This window comes from Cynocephalus volans, chromosome 7 (assembly GCF_027409185.1).
Source record: "Cynocephalus volans isolate mCynVol1 chromosome 7, mCynVol1.pri, whole genome shotgun sequence".
NCBI classification, from domain to species: Eukaryota; Metazoa; Chordata; class Mammalia; order Dermoptera; family Cynocephalidae; genus Cynocephalus; species Cynocephalus volans.
This window is the reverse complement of record NC_084466.1, coordinates 152,336,965-152,355,692: the sequence shown is the minus strand read 5'-3', so window position 1 is coordinate 152,355,692 and position 18,728 is coordinate 152,336,965. Positions and strand designations below refer to the sequence as shown.

General features: G+C 45.1%; 1 protein-coding gene across 1 annotated transcript in view; it reads right to left on the bottom strand.

Annotated features, from left to right (window-relative positions):
• Positions 1 to 3,006: 3,006 nt before the first annotated feature.
• The window catches only part of LOC134381811 (deleted in malignant brain tumors 1 protein), a 58,294-nt gene continuing 42,572 nt past the window's right edge, over positions 3,007 to 18,728 (bottom strand). Inside the window, exons 25-31 of the mRNA XM_063101616.1 lie at positions 17,689 to 17,776; positions 14,984 to 15,042; positions 10,802 to 11,191; positions 9,327 to 9,359; positions 8,609 to 8,784; positions 6,074 to 6,456; positions 3,007 to 3,298 (exon numbers count right to left, since the gene is read on the bottom strand). Of these exons, the coding sequence (XP_062957686.1) occupies positions 3,007 to 3,298; positions 6,074 to 6,456; positions 8,609 to 8,784; positions 9,327 to 9,359; positions 10,802 to 11,191; positions 14,984 to 15,042; positions 17,689 to 17,776 (1,421 nt within the window). The remainder of the gene's footprint in view (positions 3,299 to 6,073; positions 6,457 to 8,608; positions 8,785 to 9,326; positions 9,360 to 10,801; positions 11,192 to 14,983; positions 15,043 to 17,688; positions 17,777 to 18,728) is intronic.

Below are 18,728 nucleotides of genomic sequence, written 5' to 3'. Positions count from 1 at the left end.
CCATTTCCCTCTCCCCTGTGAAGAGGGTATTTAAGTCTCAACCATCTGGCCCTCCTTTCAGTCTCATGTTTTATGTGCCTTCTGTGTTTATGCATATTAAATACATTTGCACGCTTCTCCCCCCTGATTAATCTATCTGTTGTCAGTTGTGTAAGGGAAGCTTCAGAGAGGGTGGAAGGGAAGCTTTCCCTACACCCCTACAGCAGTCAGGGAAGGTTCATGTTTCACTTACCACTAGTGATGAGTCCTTATTGCCAGCTTCAAAATCCCATTTTAGAATCTGCTTCCTTGGGCCACACCTGGTTCTTACTGTCATAAGCTGAGTTCCTGGGAAAGACTGACACAGAGCCTAGTGTGCAGGAGGTTTCCTGGGGCGTGCACTCAGGATCAACCCCTGTGAGGGGCGAGGGAAGCAAGACTGGGGAGCTGGTGAACTCTGAAGCCGGTCAGTAAAAGGGAGTCCTGGGGCTGGGCTGGCCTTCAGAGATGCCCCATTGAGGCATGGTGCTCAGACCTTCATATGCCTCTATTGACCAGTCATTGATTGAGGGCTGCCTGGAGGCTGTGACCTTGGATAAGACAGCTATCTCGAGCTAAGAACTGTCAGCCACTGACACTTTCAGCAGCCTGGAGAGTGAGTGATTTTGTGTGAGGGGGCATTTGTGTGTTACCCAGAGTAGTCATTAAACTCACCTCCTAAAAAAGCAGGATTTTCAGAATGTTTCACAAGGCAAAGTCTAACTCTGTTGTATTCAAGAGACATGTTCAAAAAAGTGTTTCAGAAAGGCTAAAAACAAAAGGATGGGCAACGGAATACCAGGCACGTGTAAACTAGAAGGGCCGGGCAGGGTGGGGTACAGGCTACCTGTGTGGCCTCTGCTTTCCCAAGGGTGTAGGATCACTTCCTTACTGCTGGGCAGGGGTGAAAGTTCCAGCTCCCTACTGGGCATCCTCTATCTAATCAGTGCAAATTGAAAGGGGTGACTTGTCCTTCCAAGTAGGGGTGGAAATGGAAGTTCAGATTCTCTACCTGGTCTGCACCTGCCATGGGGGTGCAGGCGAGGGCCTCACTACTGCCTGGGAATACTGGGAGATGATGAGCATCCCAGTCCCCACTCTGTCTTCTCTGACACCACCCTGGTGAGAACAGGAAAGGGTGCTGGGGGAGGGCAGAAGACTAGGCTCCCTGTTCAACCTTCACTGGATGGGGTGAAGTTGGGGTCATGGTGTTTCCCTTGGCGTTTGGCTGGAGTAGGACGATTTCTGTCTAAAAGTGTTTCATCTTGCTAGGTTGCCCCTTTGCTGGTCCTTTGTCTAGAGAGAGTAGGCTTTTGGGGTCTGTATCCTTGGTGTTTCCTGATAGCGGACTTCTTCTCCCTGTTGTGTGCATTTTGATCCATGGGGCATGGGATGCTGAATAGAGGCCGCAGCTTTCAAATGTCAGCGTTCCTAAGAATCACCTGGAATGACTCTGGAGAGGCCCACTTCCCGGATCCTGTTCCTCGAACCACACCAAGAAGAACTGATTTGGAAGTTCATTTGAACTGTTATTTATTTATTAGTTTGAACCCTTATTTATTTATTAAAATGTTAGTTCTTCCATCATCAACACTTTTCACATTAGGGATTTGTTAAAAGTCATAAAATGCTAGATTTTGGTAGCTGTTAGCCTCCACTTCCTCAGCATGCTATGGATAAGTACAGTGAATGGGCAGAGAAATTTCTGAAAATAGAAACTCTAGCAACCCACAATGACTTGGAAAACTCCTTCATTCATTTGAAGCATTTACATGAAATAGATGGCAGGGGCTAAAGGCATCGTTTTATGTGACCAAAGATGAAGCTACTCAGGGACAAATAATTAACTTTGATTTAAAGATGCCCTTTTCACCAAACTGGCCAGTAATCACATTTCATCAGTTTCTATGTATAAGCGGGAAATGTCATCAAAACAAATATCTGTATCATATTTTTACCAAGACAGTTGTCAATAAAGGGCATGCTCTTAATGAAACTAAGATGTTTCCCTTAGAGGCTACACACCCCTTCTTGGGTCATTTGTCAGATTTTCATCTCTTGGGACTTAAGGGGACTCATATTTTAAATATTGTTACTGAATATTCCTTCACAAGCAAAAAGAAAAATCTATGTTCAAGCCCGTTTCTTTAAAGACAGCTTCGAGGGCAGTGAATCTAGCACAAGCCTCTTTCTGTTAAGGTAAAAAGGGAGATTCAAGTGTGTGCTGCCCTCCTTCTCTGGGAGGATGTTGAAAACCGCTAATCTTTCTTGTTTGCTTTTCAGGTTTTGTGTGTGCTTTTCGGGTTTCCCGAATGCTTTGAGAATTCAGGCTGTGAACATGACCATGTGAGCACCTGGTAGCTCAGAGAACAGGAACACGTGGCTCTTGCCTCTCTCATGTGCAAGCTATAACCCAAGCCCAGCAAAGCCAGGACCCAATTTATTTTCATTGAAACAAAATAATTAAAGGTTGTTTTGATGAGTAAATGACATATTTGATTCAATGAACCAGTTATTAGAGTTAAAACAAAAAAATGAGCAATGGCTTCCTGACAGTTTATTTTTCATAAGACTCTTGGCAAGATCTAAAATCTCCCCACACCACGAGGGACAGAAACAGAGATCCACCTACTGGAATCTGAACACTAAGGAGTAAAATTTTAAAAATCTTTTAATTGGCAATGGAGTATAGAGAGAAAATCCTGTCCCTTATAACATTTTGTACATTTTAAGACAATGATCAAGTTCTTGATAGTGAAGAATTAGAAAATGCAGCATTTCTAGCCAGGACAGAGAGTAATTGCCTTATAAGTTTAGCAGTCAGAGAAGATTTATCTAGTAACAAATGTCAGAGAAGCAACCCCCTCTGCCTGTCTCTCTTACCCTGTCTCTACACGGATTACTTCTGATATGTCAAACATTACTTTACTGAAGAGAAATAGACTTTGCTTTCTAGTTTCTAATAGATTCATGTGAAAATTGGAGGAATCACATAAGGGTTTTGCTCTGACCAGTTACTTTGTTGATCTCCAGTGGCCCCGCCATTTGGAAATGGTCAGTCTGCCCTTCCTCGGCCTCTGCAGGGCCTGCAGATCTCCTACTCCGCCCTGCACAGCCCTGGGAGCAGCCAGAGGAGTAGTCTCCCACTTTGCACACAACAATCTTACACTGCAGATAGACCACATCGTAGCTTTCAAGAAAGCTGAAAGCATTGAACTTGAACTGGGCCACATTCTTCTGGCGGGAGTGGAGGTTGGCATAGGTATTGTCTTTGATGCACCTGATGGGAAGAAAAGCCAAAAAGATTCACTTAAAGCATGATGTAAATCACTCTGACCCAATAAATCAAGCTTGGACCCAGACTTCTGAATTCCAAATGGAGTTCTTCCCACTACCCGCTCTTTCTTTTATAAAGAAATTTTATAACCCTATGGTGAGTGGAAAATTCCTGGCCCAAAATAGAAGAGAACTGTAAAATAAACACAATAAAAACAAAACAAAGAAATTAAATTCTAGCTAGAGCTCTTGCTTTCAGAAGGCCTACTCTATTTTGTCAGAAGGGGAGAAATGGGACTGGGTGGTTAGTTCAGTTGGTTAGAGCGCGGCACTGATAACTCCAAGGTCCAGAGTTTGATCCTTGTAATGGCCAGCTGCCAAAAAAAAAGGGGGGAGGGGATTAAAAGTAGTAGTTGTATTGTTTAAAGATGAATTTTAAAAAATGTATATTGTAAACCCTAGGGCAACTACTGAAAAAGTTAGGAAAAAACGTATAAGTGATATATCATGAGGAAATAAATATATTTATTTTATTGCTCAATTAAAACCGGAGCAATTTAAGTGCTCAGTTAAAACTAAATGGAGCAAAATGGGCATGTGGGGGAGAAACAAAGAACAAATGAATAGAAAACTGTTACCAAGGTGGTAGATTTTAATCTAAGTATATCAATAACATTTTAAATATAAATGGCCTAAATATACTGATTTGAAGACAAAGTAGATTAAAAAACAAAAGTATACAAAAAGCAAGACCCAACTATGTGTTATCTACAAGAAACCCACTTTAAATATAAAGACACAGATATATTAAAAGTAAAAGGATGGAGAAAGGTACACACGCTGATATTAATCAAAAGAAAGCTGGAGTAGCTACATTAATTTCAGACAAAACAAACTTTAAAGCTAGGGTAATTATCAGGCACAAAGTGGGACATTACATAACAGTCAAGGGTGGGGGAAATCCTCCAAGACAACGTAACAATCCTTAATGTCTATATACCTAACAAGAGAGCATCAAAATACATGAGGCAAAATCCTATAGTACTACACAGAGAAATAAACAAATCCACTATTATACTTCAACATTCTTCTGTTAGTAACTGACAGATCCAGCAGTAAGAACATCAGTGAGACTATGGATGTACTATCAACCCACTAGAAGTAATTGGCATTTATTGAACATTCCATCCAACAACAGCAGAATACACTTTATTCTCAAGCCCACATAAAACATTAATCAAGCCAGACCACATTCTAGGCCATAAAAGATACCTCAACAAATTTAAAAGAATAGAAATCATGCAAAATACACTCAGATCACAATGGAATTAAGCTAGAAATCAATGACAGAAGATTGCTGGAAAACTTCCAAATATGTATTAATTAAACAACACAGTTCTAAGTAATCCATGGGTCAAAGAAGAAGTCGAAAGAGAAGTTTAAAAATATTTTGAATTAAGTGAAAATGAATATACAACTTATCAAAATTCGTGGGATGCAGCTATAGCAACGCCTACAGGAAAATTTATTGCAATGAATGCACGTATTAGAAAAGAAGAAATGGGGGGAGGGGGAGGGGGGAAAGAGGAGGGGTGAGGAGGAAGGGGGAAGGGGAGAGATTGGATAAGGGGCATAAAGAATAAGTATGATTTGTAACAATGAATATCTAATGAAAAAAAAAGAAAATATGTGAATGCACAGAAAAAAATCTAGAGGGACAACATAATCCAAATTGTTAATAGTGGTTATTTCTCTGGGTAGGATTGCAGGGGAATTTTACTTTATTAAGCATCCATCTCTGTAATTAAAGAAAATGTACAAGAAGCATGTCTTATCTTTTAACAGCTTTATTAAATTTACATACCATCAAAAAAAAAAGATCTAAAATCAATAATCTAAGCTTTAAAAACTAGAGAAAAAACAGCAAATTAAACCTAAAGCAAACAGAAGAAAAAAGTGTCCCTGGTTAAATTCTGGCACCAAACTGAGCCTTGTGCCTTGATGTATTTGTAAGAAGGATTGAAAGGGAAGAGCTTTCTCACTCTGTGACTCAGTGCAGTTTAGAGCCACTTCTGTGCACCTCTCACGCCATGGCTCATACCACCTGCGGAAGGTGCTATGTGCTGCCTCTCCCCTGGCTTTTGGAATCAGGTAACCACAGTGCCTCGTGTGGGCTGTAGTCTGTTGTGCCTCTCACCACTCTAAAGCTGCCATTGAGTAAGTGATGCGTTTTTGTTGTTTTCAAACTGGTTGCCAATTGTCCATCCACAGCATTTTGTCCATGTTAGGGGAGCTATAAAGGCAAACAACTTGCCAAAGTTCTAACTTGGCAAATCATTTGGATAACCAAAGGAGCTATAATAACTCTCACAAGTATAACTGAGAGCCTAGCTTGGGATAATCCACCAGCCCATCAATGTAGGCCAAAGGCCCTGAGGGCCTGCACCATGAACGAGGAGTCTAATGAGGCCATACAACCAGAAGGGAAGGGAGGCATGGGCATGAAAGGTTGGGTGAGACAGCAGCAACCAGGGCAGCAAGGGCCCTGCTAGGACTCTTTGGGGATACAAGGGAGGCTGTGCAGGCTGCCTATAGCTCCCTCTGATCCCAAACTGGGATCAGAGGGATGGTTAAGGCTCCCACCCTGTCTCTGATCATGGTGAGGACTCATTCACACAATGTTCTGATTTAGGACTACCAGTTCAGAAGCCACAGATTTCCTAAAGAAATACCATGTGAATACAACAGTCAACCCAAGAGGGCCTTGCATTTTCCTTACCCCTGCTGGATCAAGTCATGCTTGGTGGTTGTAAAATCACGGGGATCTGGAGAAACCACACAGGTATCCACGAAGAGCCTCAGGTTGGGATCAGGGCTATGGAGGGTAGCTTGGAGGAATACCTCTTTCCTCTGGCTGGTGTAGTGTGGCACCATACCCCCCACAGGCTGGGATGCAGGTGACTGGAGGAATGATATGGACACATCGTAGCCGGCACCCTCCGTTGGGGCGTCAGCTCCATGAACGATCTCAATTGCAGATGGGCCATCCACCCTGCAGGTGAACTTCAGCTGCGGCACTTTGTGCCGCACAATCAGTTGGCCAGGGTGGCCCCGTATTCGGTCTCTGATGGAGTTGGAATAGCTGAGGGAGCCGAGGTATTTCTGTGAGGATGAGAAGAGAGTTAGTGGCTAGCGCTCTTGGCTCACTGACAACACCTGCCCTCATGAGCAGAGACCTGTCCTTCCTATCCCTGCTTGGCATCGGCTTGCTGATGTGCTGGAAGGCAGGAACCCTGGGCTGGACCTCTGTGGTGCCTAATGCCATGAGAGGGTGATGTCACGTGCAGGGTTCATGCAGGGAACCCTCCGTGGGTGAGCCTGGACTTCCTCTTCCCTCCGGTGAGGGCCAAGCTGTGGTGCAATGAGCTGGGCTGGCAGGGCTGCCCTGGCTGCTTGGAACTCTCTCTCCACCCAATTCTTCCACACATTCCATTCCCTCAGGCACCCCCAGGGCACATGTCACTGCGGCTCTTGTCCCCTCTTTTGTCTCCTCCCTGGCCTTAACTCCAGACCAGTCCTGGCTCCATGTGAGCTGCGGGCTTGGTCGTGCTGACCTTCCCTCCCAGCCTTGTTCCTTCACAGTCAGCACGACTTGCAGGGGCTAAGAGAGTGCTAAGGGCTGACCAGCAGGGGCCACTGCCTCTCGCCGTCCCCTTCCCATGCCCTGTGTAGACACCCAGAGGCTCAGCCTGCCCAGGGACATTTGCTCAAGGAAGCCTCAGCTCGTGCAACTCAGATCCTGCAACACTTGGCCTCAGAACCCTCTGAGGAAGGCCCCGTCAGCTTAGACCAGCATTTCTCAGCCTTTTTTCTATTATGGCTCTCCTAAGGAGCCTTAGCAGACATTTTCTTTTCTACTCGTTCTGCCCTCTCTCCAGCCCCCACTGTGGAATTTAAATACAACAAATGCACTGTTTATATATTGCATGTATGTCTGTGTTTTATCCATAAAGAAAGATTTTATTAATTTTGCTCCTAAGAACCAATATCTATCTCCCCTCCTCCCTGGGATGAAAATGCTCTCCTCGAGAATGCACAGCTTAGAACAAAATCAAACTCCTCGGCCATGGTCCTGCCCCTTCCAATCTGACCTTGGGCCTCCCAGCCTTCAGTTTCTCCCCCAGTCCCCCGCACTTGCACCTGCCCGTCCCCTGCATGGAGCACTGCTCCTGCTCCTCCTGCTCCTCCTGCTCCTCTTTACCTGGCCGCTCTGTCTCATCGTTCAGGCTTGGCTCCTCAGCTACCACCCTATCCAAAGTGTCTTCCCCTCCACTCAAATCACTCTCCTACCCCCTTCCTTGTTTTGTTGTCTCCTTAACCCTTTTCACTATCAAAGGGACTCTCATTTGTGTGTTTGTTCAGTGCCTGTCGCTTTTTTCTTGAATATAAGAGCCATAGGGCAGGGATGCTGTTGGTTGTACAGCTGTTGTATCCTTAACACCTAGAGGGCTGTTCATTCACTGTTTCTGAAATCAGACATAGGACCTCTGTGCGGCAATGTTTTCCTCATGGGTGGCCTGGGACTGGCTGTCACCCCACAGGGTTCTTGACCCTGCTGTGTTCTCTGACCCCAGCACTAAACAGTGTGTGTCTAAACAGGGATGTGAAAGCATAGAGGAATAGTAATTATGGGGATCTTGCTTTGGAACGTGTTACATTGTCAAATATACCAAGAAAAAGATTTTGTGGTTATACATTCTTCCCATATCTTTGGTATACTTATTTCCTTAACTTCAATGCCATTGTTTTGTGAAATAAGGTGGTTAAGGAAAATTAAATAAACATATGTATTTCATTATTCATAAATGTCCCAGAAGATTGCTTTCTAGATTGTGGAATGTAGCTATCTACCTGGTTGGAAACACAGCAGTCAGACAGACAGACAATCTGTCCTCCCCCATGCCCAGCACCACATCTTGAACATGGCAGGTGTGCACTGATGCTCAGTCAGGAAGCATGTTGTGAAAAATGCTTTGCTTTTGAAGCTAAGAGGTTATCAATCCATCCATCCATTCACACATCCATCAGTCCATTAGAACTCAACACTCGCTATTATATCCCAAATCCCCAAAAGGAGAGAAAGTTTCAGACAAATTAGTGAGCTGCTCTAGTTCTCACCAAACTCAGGAATGAAGTCATGACTTGTGCCTTTCCTCTGTCCCTACCCACTTTTTTAACAGGTGGTTGAATTTTCCAGACCTCTCTCCTTGGCCTCCCTCCACAGAAAGATACCAGCACCTTGTCAGTTTCTCACCTGCTGGATGGTGCCACAGCGGCCATAGGGAATATTGAAGATCAGGTAGCGCCCCGTGACTTGGGGGCGACACAGCTCATCATTTAAGTGGACGTCCCAGGAGGAGTAGCCCAGTCTCCGGAGATAGCCTCGGTCAATGACGGCTTGGAAGAGGTGAGGTAAGCAGGAGAGCTGGACTGCAGGTGGGGAAGATGGAGAGACCCTCACAAAAAGAACCTGGTGCGCTGGATGTGCAGGTCAGGGTGTGGGTGTACCTTTACGTTCTAGAAGCACCATGGACAGTGCTCAGGGCTGGGCCTGGTGCAGCTTTCTCACCTACACCCTTGACTTGACTTTCAGTGACTATATTTATATCCACCCTTTGCCAAAAATAATTTGAAATCACACCACATCCATGCATGTGGCTTCACACTGTCTCCACAACACACTGTTTCCATGGACTGTTCATTTCCCATGATGAGAACCCCTGAGCCTGAACAAGTGTCTATCTGGCTCTTTGGAGGTAAATTGGAAAAAGAGAGAAAAGCAATGGCGGAGGAAGCCCGGAGCAAAAGAGCTTCTTCCCCAACCTCCCAGGAAGTGGGTGGAAATACAAGAGCCCTCAGTGGACACACAGAAGCTGGTTCCCCCTCACAGCCTCTTTTCCCCATCAGCTGCTGCCTTAGCTCTCCCTTTCTGCAGCCTCAACCTCAGATCCTAGGAGGGGGGAAGACTTTACCATTGTCCTTGGGTACAACAGAATCAGCTGGACCTGGTAAGGGGAGAACAACGAAAAACAAACGTCAGTTGTGCTAAAACACTGGAAGAGAAGGATGTAGCTAGTAGTAGACGTAAAGTGTAGGTAAATGGGTTCATTTGATTTAGCTATTAAAGCTGGAGTATAATGGCATGAGAATATTTCAGGGCATGCAAAAGAAAAGAGGACCCAGGGCCACCTGATGGAGCTGGATTCTGGCATGTGTCAAATAGTGTTGAGAATAAGGGTATCTTCAACACCAAGATCTGTCGGCACAAGAGAATGGTAAATACAGAGCTTTGGAGGTTGTAAGCATCAGCACATGAATGGACTCTGTCTAGTGTTCCTTCTCACGCACACAACGGACTTGAAACCTCAAGCTGGGGAAGATGCAATTTGCTGCTATCAAAGGCTTCTCCAGCTCAGAAGTGAGGCAGGACAGTACCCCAAGCCCAAGGCCCAGCCCACAAAGTATGGCTGGCCAGATTCACTCAACTCCTTCGGACATCCTGGGCCCCAGACCACACAGCCTTTGCCCACAGTAGCTGATGCTGAAGAAACCTCCATGGTGTATAAACTGAGAATGGAAAAGGGATTGCCATTTAGAATTGGTCTCCTGATAGCACTGGGAATGGCTGGAACTAGGAATAGACACAATAAAAATGAGGATGGAGAAGGGAAGGACCCCATGATTCCAGCACAGACTCATACTGCTCAGCTCTCTGTGTGATTGTCTTTGGGGGACTCTGATAGCTTTTTTATTAGGGCCCCATATCTATGCAAAATGAGGTAACAGCTACAAAAAGGTAAAAGCAAGGGCAAGAATTTTTTTGGTTTACCTGTAAAAACTAAGAATGGAACAGACAAGGTGTGCTCAGAATTGTTCACCAAATCTTAGAATTGCGTTAACTCTTCGAGATTGACAAGGATTAATTCAGGGCCAATTTAGGATACATATAAGGAAGTACTAACTCCACACAGAAGGGAGTCGGCCTGTGGAAGTCAGAATTGCCAAGGCAGATGCTGGGTGATAATAAAATACAGTCCAGGAAAGGCATAGGCCAAATCTTGGATGAAAGGGACACGGGGAACCTGGGACACTGTGGGGTGTCTTTCTGACTTCTGAAAGGCAGGTCAAGGTGAAGAAGCATGTCCACCCCGGACTGTGCCCTCCTCAGAGACCGGGAAAGGGACTGGCTGACAGCAGCAAGTTCCATGTCCTTAACCACGTCGTTACACCGTCACTCATGATCTTTCAGCTACGTTTCAGAACAAATATTGCGCTGAACTGGACTTAGACAAAACTGCTTAATGAGCTCCCAAGCCTGGATGATTAAGACACTACCCTGCGTGTACAACAAACACGCCCTGCGTGTGCCAGGATGGGGGGACCTCGGCCGAGCCCGATGCTCCCCGGGGGTGAGCTTTGACCTCTGGACGGCCCGGGAGGTGGGTACCTGCGCAGACCACGCCCGCGTCCTCGCGGTGGCGGCAGTCGTGTCGCGCCCAGCCGGGGTGGGCGCAGCGCTCCAGCGCGTCCTCGGTCCCCGTGCAGCGCACGTCGTCCAGCAGGATGGGACCCGCGCCGGGGCCGAAGCGGCCGTGGCCGGGGGCGCTCAGCGCGCAGCCGCAGCCCAGCAGGCGGCACACGACGCGGGCGTCCTTGATGTCCCAGCGGTCGTCGCACACCGTGCCCCACACGCCCCGGTGCCGCACCTCCACCCGGCCTGCGCAGCGGCTCGGCCCGCCCGCCAGGCGCAGGGCCGGGGCTGCGGGGGCGACAGGGGCGGGCCGGGGCGGAGAGTCACGGTCCAGTTCTGTCGCGGACGCCGCTGGGGCCTTCCTTGCTATTGGCAGTGGGACAACTAGCGCTGAAATGGGCTCCATTTCTCGTTTTGTGTTTCTCTCTCACTCTCTCTCTCTCTCCCACTCCCCCCCCCCACCTCTTTTAAGATAAAGCCTCAGTTAATTGAAACCCTCAAGGAATGGCCATGGTGGGCAAGCCTAAGTTACTGGACACCTAAGAACTTAATCCTTAAACAAAAATACAAAAGGAAGGAAGGAAACAAAGCAAACAGGCAAAAAATCCCACTAACCAGCCCCGCAAATCTTTGGAAGACAATTGTCCCAAGATGAGGCAGTGCTCTAACTCGTCAAACAAAATCAAACAAAATCAAAGGGAACTGCAAAAAAGGTCACAGAATGATTCGTATTGTCTTCTAATTCCATTTTTCCATGAACTTTTCCAAAGACCCTCGTATATCCAATGAAATTACTTTTGACGAATAACAGCCCATATTTTAAGTATAAAAACTGTATTTCATAACCTAGCTATTCAAATCCTAGGTATTCACTCAAGATGAATGAAAACACATATTCACAGATAGATTTGTAGGTAGCAGAATTGTCCACAGGAGCCCCAAACTGGAAACAACCCAAGTGTGCATTCACAGGAGAATGGAAAAATTGTGGTATATCCACACAGTGGAATATTACTAAGCAATAAAAAGGAACAAATCACCAATAAATGGAACCACATGGGTAAATCTCAAAAATGATATGTTAAGTAAAAGAAGTGAGACACAAAAGAGCATACATTATTTGATTCTATTTCTGTGAGATTCTAGAAAAACCAATCTATAGTGACAGCAGATCAGTTGTGGTCAGGGGAGGTGGCAGAGATTTATTGCAAAGGGGTTGTGGAAAGAAATGCTGTATATCTTGATTGTGGGGGTGACTGTACAATTGCATACATTGGATAAAACTCATAGATGTGTGCAATTTATTGTATATAAATTATACTCCAAAAAAGTTAATTTAAAAAGTAAAAATGATAACAAATAGAACCTATATTATGTTGGTGGTGCCATACCCATAGCCATGTGTAAAATGATTTCTCTTTGTATTAATTGGTCTGTAGTGACTGTATCTTTCAATTTCCTGCTGTGTTTGATACATTGAAGATGCTTAGAGAATGTTAGTCAACACCACCGGCTTCAGTTTCTCTGTGACTGCAGTATGCTGGTCTAGGACGGTTGTTCTTTCCTTGTCTAATTTGTTGCTGTGGTGTTGGAAGCAAGATAAGCATGCTTGTTTGCACTATGAATAAGGGTAAATATCTTCTGAGTGAAGTTTTGGAAGGTGAATTTTGGGCTTCTGACCCAAAAAGTGGGTGTATTTGTGTCTGCACATATCATACCTACAAGCTCATAAAATTTTTCTGTAGAGTAGGAAATTTAAATGAAAAATAAATATGATCCTAACAATATTAATAGAGATAAGCAATTTAGTGCTTAGAAACAAACAAAAATTACCAGATAAAGGAACCATATCTTCATCAACTGAAATTGTAACTGTAAATAAGAAAAAATAAGCTTTAAAAATGCCTGTCCTCAAAGTCACATATTTATATTCCTTCACATCCAAATGTTTTCTCTAGTTTCAGACAATATTTTTGTTTAAGTTTCTACTTTGGTTTGAGTGCAGAAATACTGTCCATTAAGTTTTAGTTCTTGGCATCAAAATGTAAAAAGTGGTGTTGTACCCTGTTTATTCTCCAGAAATAAAATAATTTATTAAATGGTCAGAAAAGAAGCTGTATAAATATATTGAATTTTTGAAAAGGAGAATAAAAGATCATTAGATTTTGTAGAAAACATTTTTATAGGAGCTGAAAACTAAGCAATGAAAATCAAGTCATATTTGTCAGAAATATTTTTAGATAAAAGAAAGATCATATCTGAGAGGTGTAGTTCTATATTAAAATACACAGAGAAAAGGCAGGTAGGAAAATTAACAATGGACTTTCTGGTAGAATATGGTAGCATAAATTAGAAAACTAAGCGTTCATTTAGCAAAAGGAATATGATCGTTACCCGGTAATGGTGTCACTTTTGTTGAAATTGAATCTGTGGCTGCCAAAAAAGAAAAAAAACAACTCTAGTGAAAAGACAGTATTACAAATTGGTTTTAGATTTTCAGCCTGTTTCATAAGAGGTATGCAATAGAAATCTACCCTGCTCATTTATCTTGTGGATTTACACACTAGGCGTGAAATGGTGTATGAGAAGTTGGCATTTTGGAAGACAGGTCAACAATTCTCACTTTGAGCATCTACCATGTGACAGATAATTTACATCTCTAATCCTTACAACAGTGTCAGGTAAGTGTTCTCACTATTTTAGAGACGAGGAAATGGAGACTCAGAGGGGTGGAATAACATGCCCACGACATCCGCAGTTCAAACCCGTGAGGCCCCAAAGTGCATACTCTTTCTAAGCACTCTGCCTTTTATGAGTATAAGATGTGGGAATTACAGTCACTCTGGGCTCAGTGCAGTGAATCAGGGATAAGGGGGAAGGAACGTAAGGATTTAATGGCCACCATGCCTGTGCTCACACTCCAAGAGGCACTTCCTGCAGAAACAGAAAGTGACTTTGGTTGTCATGCTTTCAGAAAAAAAGTGACGCATGTGAGTGCCACCTAATCTGTGTAAAAAGAAACCCAGTTGCCATCAGCCAGGCCTACAAAGAAAAGCTTGCTCATGTGATGTCAGCAGCCAGTGAGATTTGCAAGTGAAGGCGTCTTCTGACAAAGGTGGAGTCATGGCAGGGGCAGGGAAGTAAGGAGATGAGGGGTGGAGGAAAAAGGGAAGGAAGGAAGGAAGGAAGGAGGAAAAGCCATGCTTAAATATAAATAAAAAGAAAGTACTAAACTTTGGTTTCATTGAGTTTTACTCCTGTAAGTCTTCAAAGTAAATAGGACTTGAAAAAATAAAATAAAACAAAAATAGAAGGAACAGCAGAGCCTTGTTACTGTGGACATCAGCACCATGGGGATTTGAGGGAATCGCATAGATGGATTTATCAGCAAAGTCTGAGAGCAGAAAGGACCTTGGATGGGAGTCGGGAGGCCTGGCCTTGCCTTGCCCTAGCTCTGGGACCTTAGGCAAGTCTCTTTCTTCTCTGGGCCTCATTTTCCTCCAAAATGAGGGCAGCGGTTCAGTGCCCTACTCCTCCGGTGTGGTCTGTGACCAGCAGCATTGACATCACCTGGGAGCCTGTCGGAAATGCAGAATCGAGCTCCACATGGAGCCTTATTAAACCTGCATTTTAACAAGTTCTCCGGGAGATTCACAGGCATGTTAACATTTGAGAATCTCTGGTCTAGATCATCTCGAAGGTCTCCCTCTGGGTTGACATTTGAGGCTATTTTATCCTATCCCTCCTGTCTCCAGCATGCGCCTTCATGGTGTTCGGTTTTATAATCAGAGACGGAGTGGCTGGCCTCCCCTGCCCTCTCCTTTCCTCAGAGAAGCAGGGAGTGTTTATTCTGGGTGTGTGAACTCTTCCTGGGCTGGGGGTTCTCAGAAAGCCGCTCAGCAGGGCTGCTGCAAGGATCAGAGAGGGTACCTGGTGGAGAAGGCGCTGCGTCTGAGGTGGGAGTTGTATCTGCAAATGAACAAGAATGTTTTGGTTCGAGCAACTGCATGGTAAAGAGTGAACGGGGGACTAACACTAAATCCAGTTCTCTCCTATGTTTGTTCCCGTGTGTCGGCTAGGCCAAAGCATCACCTAGAATGTGACGCCCGGGGCCAACCAGGTGAGCTGTGGACTCCAGCCCTGGCCTCCCTTGGGCACCTCTGATGGAGACCAGTGCCACGAGCAGGTGTTCCCAGGTAGAGGGGCCGCTTCTGTGTCTGAGGATGAATGCAGAGAGCATGAAGCTCAGTTTCTGGGAAATGATGCTGGGTTTGTGTTTGCACTGGGGCTTATGCCCTAGATGAAATGTTCAGTAGCTCTGTTGATCTGCCAAGTAGAGAGAGGAAAAGTTGATCATATTTAACTTAAGAAATGTGACCGGCAGAATACATTACCAGAGGGAGTGCCCATTTCTGCTGAGGTTGAAGATTTATCTGGGTACAAACAAAGAGAATAGGACACTTAAAAAGGGGTGGAAGGATGCTGGGGGTGACTTTCCATCGAGGTTCACTTTGTGGTCAAAATGGTCATTAAGTAGCTCATTTTTTAAATAGAACATGACAAATAAGAAGCCGGTCTCATTAATGAGTAAGTGGATGGATGAACTTTTTTGGTGGTTGGCTGGGACAGATTCGAACCCCAGACCTTGGTGTAATCGGCACCATGTTCTGACAAACTCAGCTAACCGGCCAGCCCTCATTAATTTAAACAGAACAATGAGAGAGACTTTACCAGATGGAGAGGTCACTTCTGCTGAGGTTGGAGAGAGATCTATAGATAAAGGGAAGAAGGGACTTAAATACCAGTGCAGGACACTCCTGAGTTTCACAAAACAACCTAGTCTGATAAACGGAATCCCAAGAAGAGGCACTTAATGGCACAGCAGACAGAGTGCTCTACCTGGTATGACGGTCACAGCAGTTGAGACTGAAGCTGAAGGTGAACAAAAATGACAAGGAAGCAAGGAGACAGTCACATCAGGCACACATGCCTCTGTAAGACACGGAGGACCTTCAGGTGGCGTCACAGATCAGGTGACTGGCCAGCCTTGTCTCCTTGCTCTCCAGACAGATGCTGTACTGGGATCTCCAGGCCCCCCACTGCCTCCAGGCCTCCCCTCCACTCCTGGGGTCTCCATCCCTCTTGCCCACCCTTTTCTTCTTCCCAAGGAGGTGGAGATGACCTGTTTGGAGGGCACCAGCCGTTGGCCAAGTTTCTCAACTGTAGGGGGCTAATCTAATAAAGATTCTGAAAATGGAGACTTGCTTTCCCAGCCCCCCTCCTCCTTTCAAATGGGTGGGAGGCAGCGGCCTAGGAAAGGGTCTGCTCTGCCGACTGGAACTTTCCCTAGGTGGGCTGTCCCAAGATCTAGCTGAGGAAGGGATTGGTGGCAGGTCCCTTTGTCTTTCGTACTAGTGTTGCCCTCCAACCCAGCTGTATCGGTGCTAAACACCATATTGTGGTGCCAACTCTGACTGCTTCAGCACCGAGAGTAGGGAAAAGCATGCTGTTTATCGCCCCCCCCCCCCAAAAAAAATAACCCTACACACTCTATTTGTAAAGTGCTTGAACCAGAGTCACATTAGGAACTCCTCGGATAATTCCAACCAGCATCACTCAGAATCTGTTGAATGAGAGGTGAGTCACTTGTTATCTTAGTCAGCTCTGCGTCCCTCACTGCCTCGTCACAGAGCCAGTGTGTGGCTGTCCTCGCTGAATGCTGGCTGAATGTGGAGAGGATCAGTGAAAGCCATGGCTTGACATCTCCCCGTTCTGGCAACACCAGTTGGTGGCTGGTTTCCAGGAGAAACCCCCTCCGCAGACTTGAGTAGGTGATTACATTAGACTACTAGTCAGTCCAGGGAATATTTTCATGGACTTGACCTGGTTTAATTGGCTGAGCGACTTTTTCCCTTGGCTCAGGCCTTTAGCTGGGCTGCCCAGAATTCATATTCACCACCAGGGGATCTGGAGATGGCCTTTAGGAGTCAGGTCAATATAAACATATCAAAAAACTCGAAATGAAAGATTGCTAATGAATGAAAGAATTTGACCAGGACATAAACTGTTATTTAATGAATTCACTGGAAGTCCAAATAATTTATAGCAAGCAAGATGGAACCCAAAATAACATTTAAATTACCTGTTTCGGTGGTTGCAGCAATATTCAAAGATCCTGGAAATAAGGAAAGGTAATTGGTCAAAACCTACCAAATGGCACACATTGTTTTATAGTTAATTTGTTTTCTTCTCTGTCCCTGGAGCACAGAAAATATGGCTTTCATCTATTTAATTAACAAGTTTTGATTGTCCATTCCTCTGTGGCAGGCATTGTGTTGGTGCTGGAGTAAAATAGTCAACAAAACTACAAGTGGTTCCTGCTTTCAAAGAGAGGACCATCTTATGGGAAAGACAGATATGATTAAATGATCATATAAATAAATGTAAAATTGCGTTTGTGACAAGCGTTGTGAAGGAGAGACACATGCTGGCAGGAGAACCTACGACAGGTGATCTGACCTGGCCAGCGAGGTCCCCTCTCTATCTTACTGACATCACCCCTGTTCCCCACCAACCGTCTCGTGCCTGGCCTAGTGTTGGCCTGGACGAGGCACTCTGTTCAAAGACAAGGACAATCTGATGCCACACTGCCCCAAGCCTGTCCTAGTCTTGGCCCCAGTGGCATGACAGAGGTGATCCTGCTGTCCCATTTGCCTGTGTTTGCAGTGCAGTGGGCAGAGGGCATTACCGGGTGAAGGGCTTTGTTCATTTTCTGGTTACACACCATTCTGCCTTTACTGTGGTCTCATTTACCAGGCTTTGTTGTTGGAAAAATTCAGGTAGGAGGACTAGTTATTTCCCACCCTCCCAAATAAAAGGTGCCGTTGTGGAGGATCTCCACGCAGCCCTCACACCTGCTCCTCCCATCGGCCAGTCTCACCACCCGCAGATCTGTAGGAGCCAAGAGCCTAGTCGGCTTGAGAAGGTTCCCGTAATTCCCAAACAAGACAGCATCCCGGATTGCAGTCTGCTGTTGGGTAGCATATATCCAGGGCAGCTTTATGTATGCAGAGGAAAGACAGGCCTGCTTTTTCTGTCTGAAATTTAGTAAAGACTATAATGTCTCTCTTCCCCGGGCAATTTCACTATGGGAACACAGGCCACACACTGGTTTTGCAGAAGACACATCATACTTAAAAATAACATACTGCTATTGCCCTCTTTGGGGGATTCTTTTCTCGTGTTGTTTTTCTAAAAATTCAAAACAATGCAGCTGAACACTTGGAGTTCAGAATTTGCATTTCGAACCCAGGTCTCCCAAAAAACATTATGAGATTCTCAGAACAAAATTTTGCTTTATGTGAATTTAGAAAATTGGAGAGTATTTATTGGGGGATGACGAAGGTGGGTGGGGGTTGAGAGTCAAGCAGGGGAAGATACAGCATCATTGCTGCAAGAAAGTGAGGAACTGGTCAAGTGAGACTGACCTCTGAGCCCAATGCAGATGAAGCTGATTCTCAGGGTCTGAGCCACCCTCTCCCTGCAAACATCCCTTCTCTGGGAGAATCCACCATATTGCCAGCTTGCCTTTAACGAGCACAGCTTTCATTCTCTACAGCGCCAGGGCCACACAAATAATGTTTGCTACATTTCTGTTGGCCACAAATGGTGGGACCCCAGCCTCAGAAAAAGTTACAGAGAGAAGATTGGAAAAAATACCTATTGGATGGAAAATGTGTGGATTCTCCCCAGGAGCTGAAGAAACTATACTCGTAAAAAAGAAAAATAGTCACCATAAGTACATTCCAAACAAACACAATGAAATTTCATACTCTTCTCAAAGATCATCTAAATTACATGTTTTAATCTGCCTTAAACAACCTCATCCAGTCTCTAATCAAGT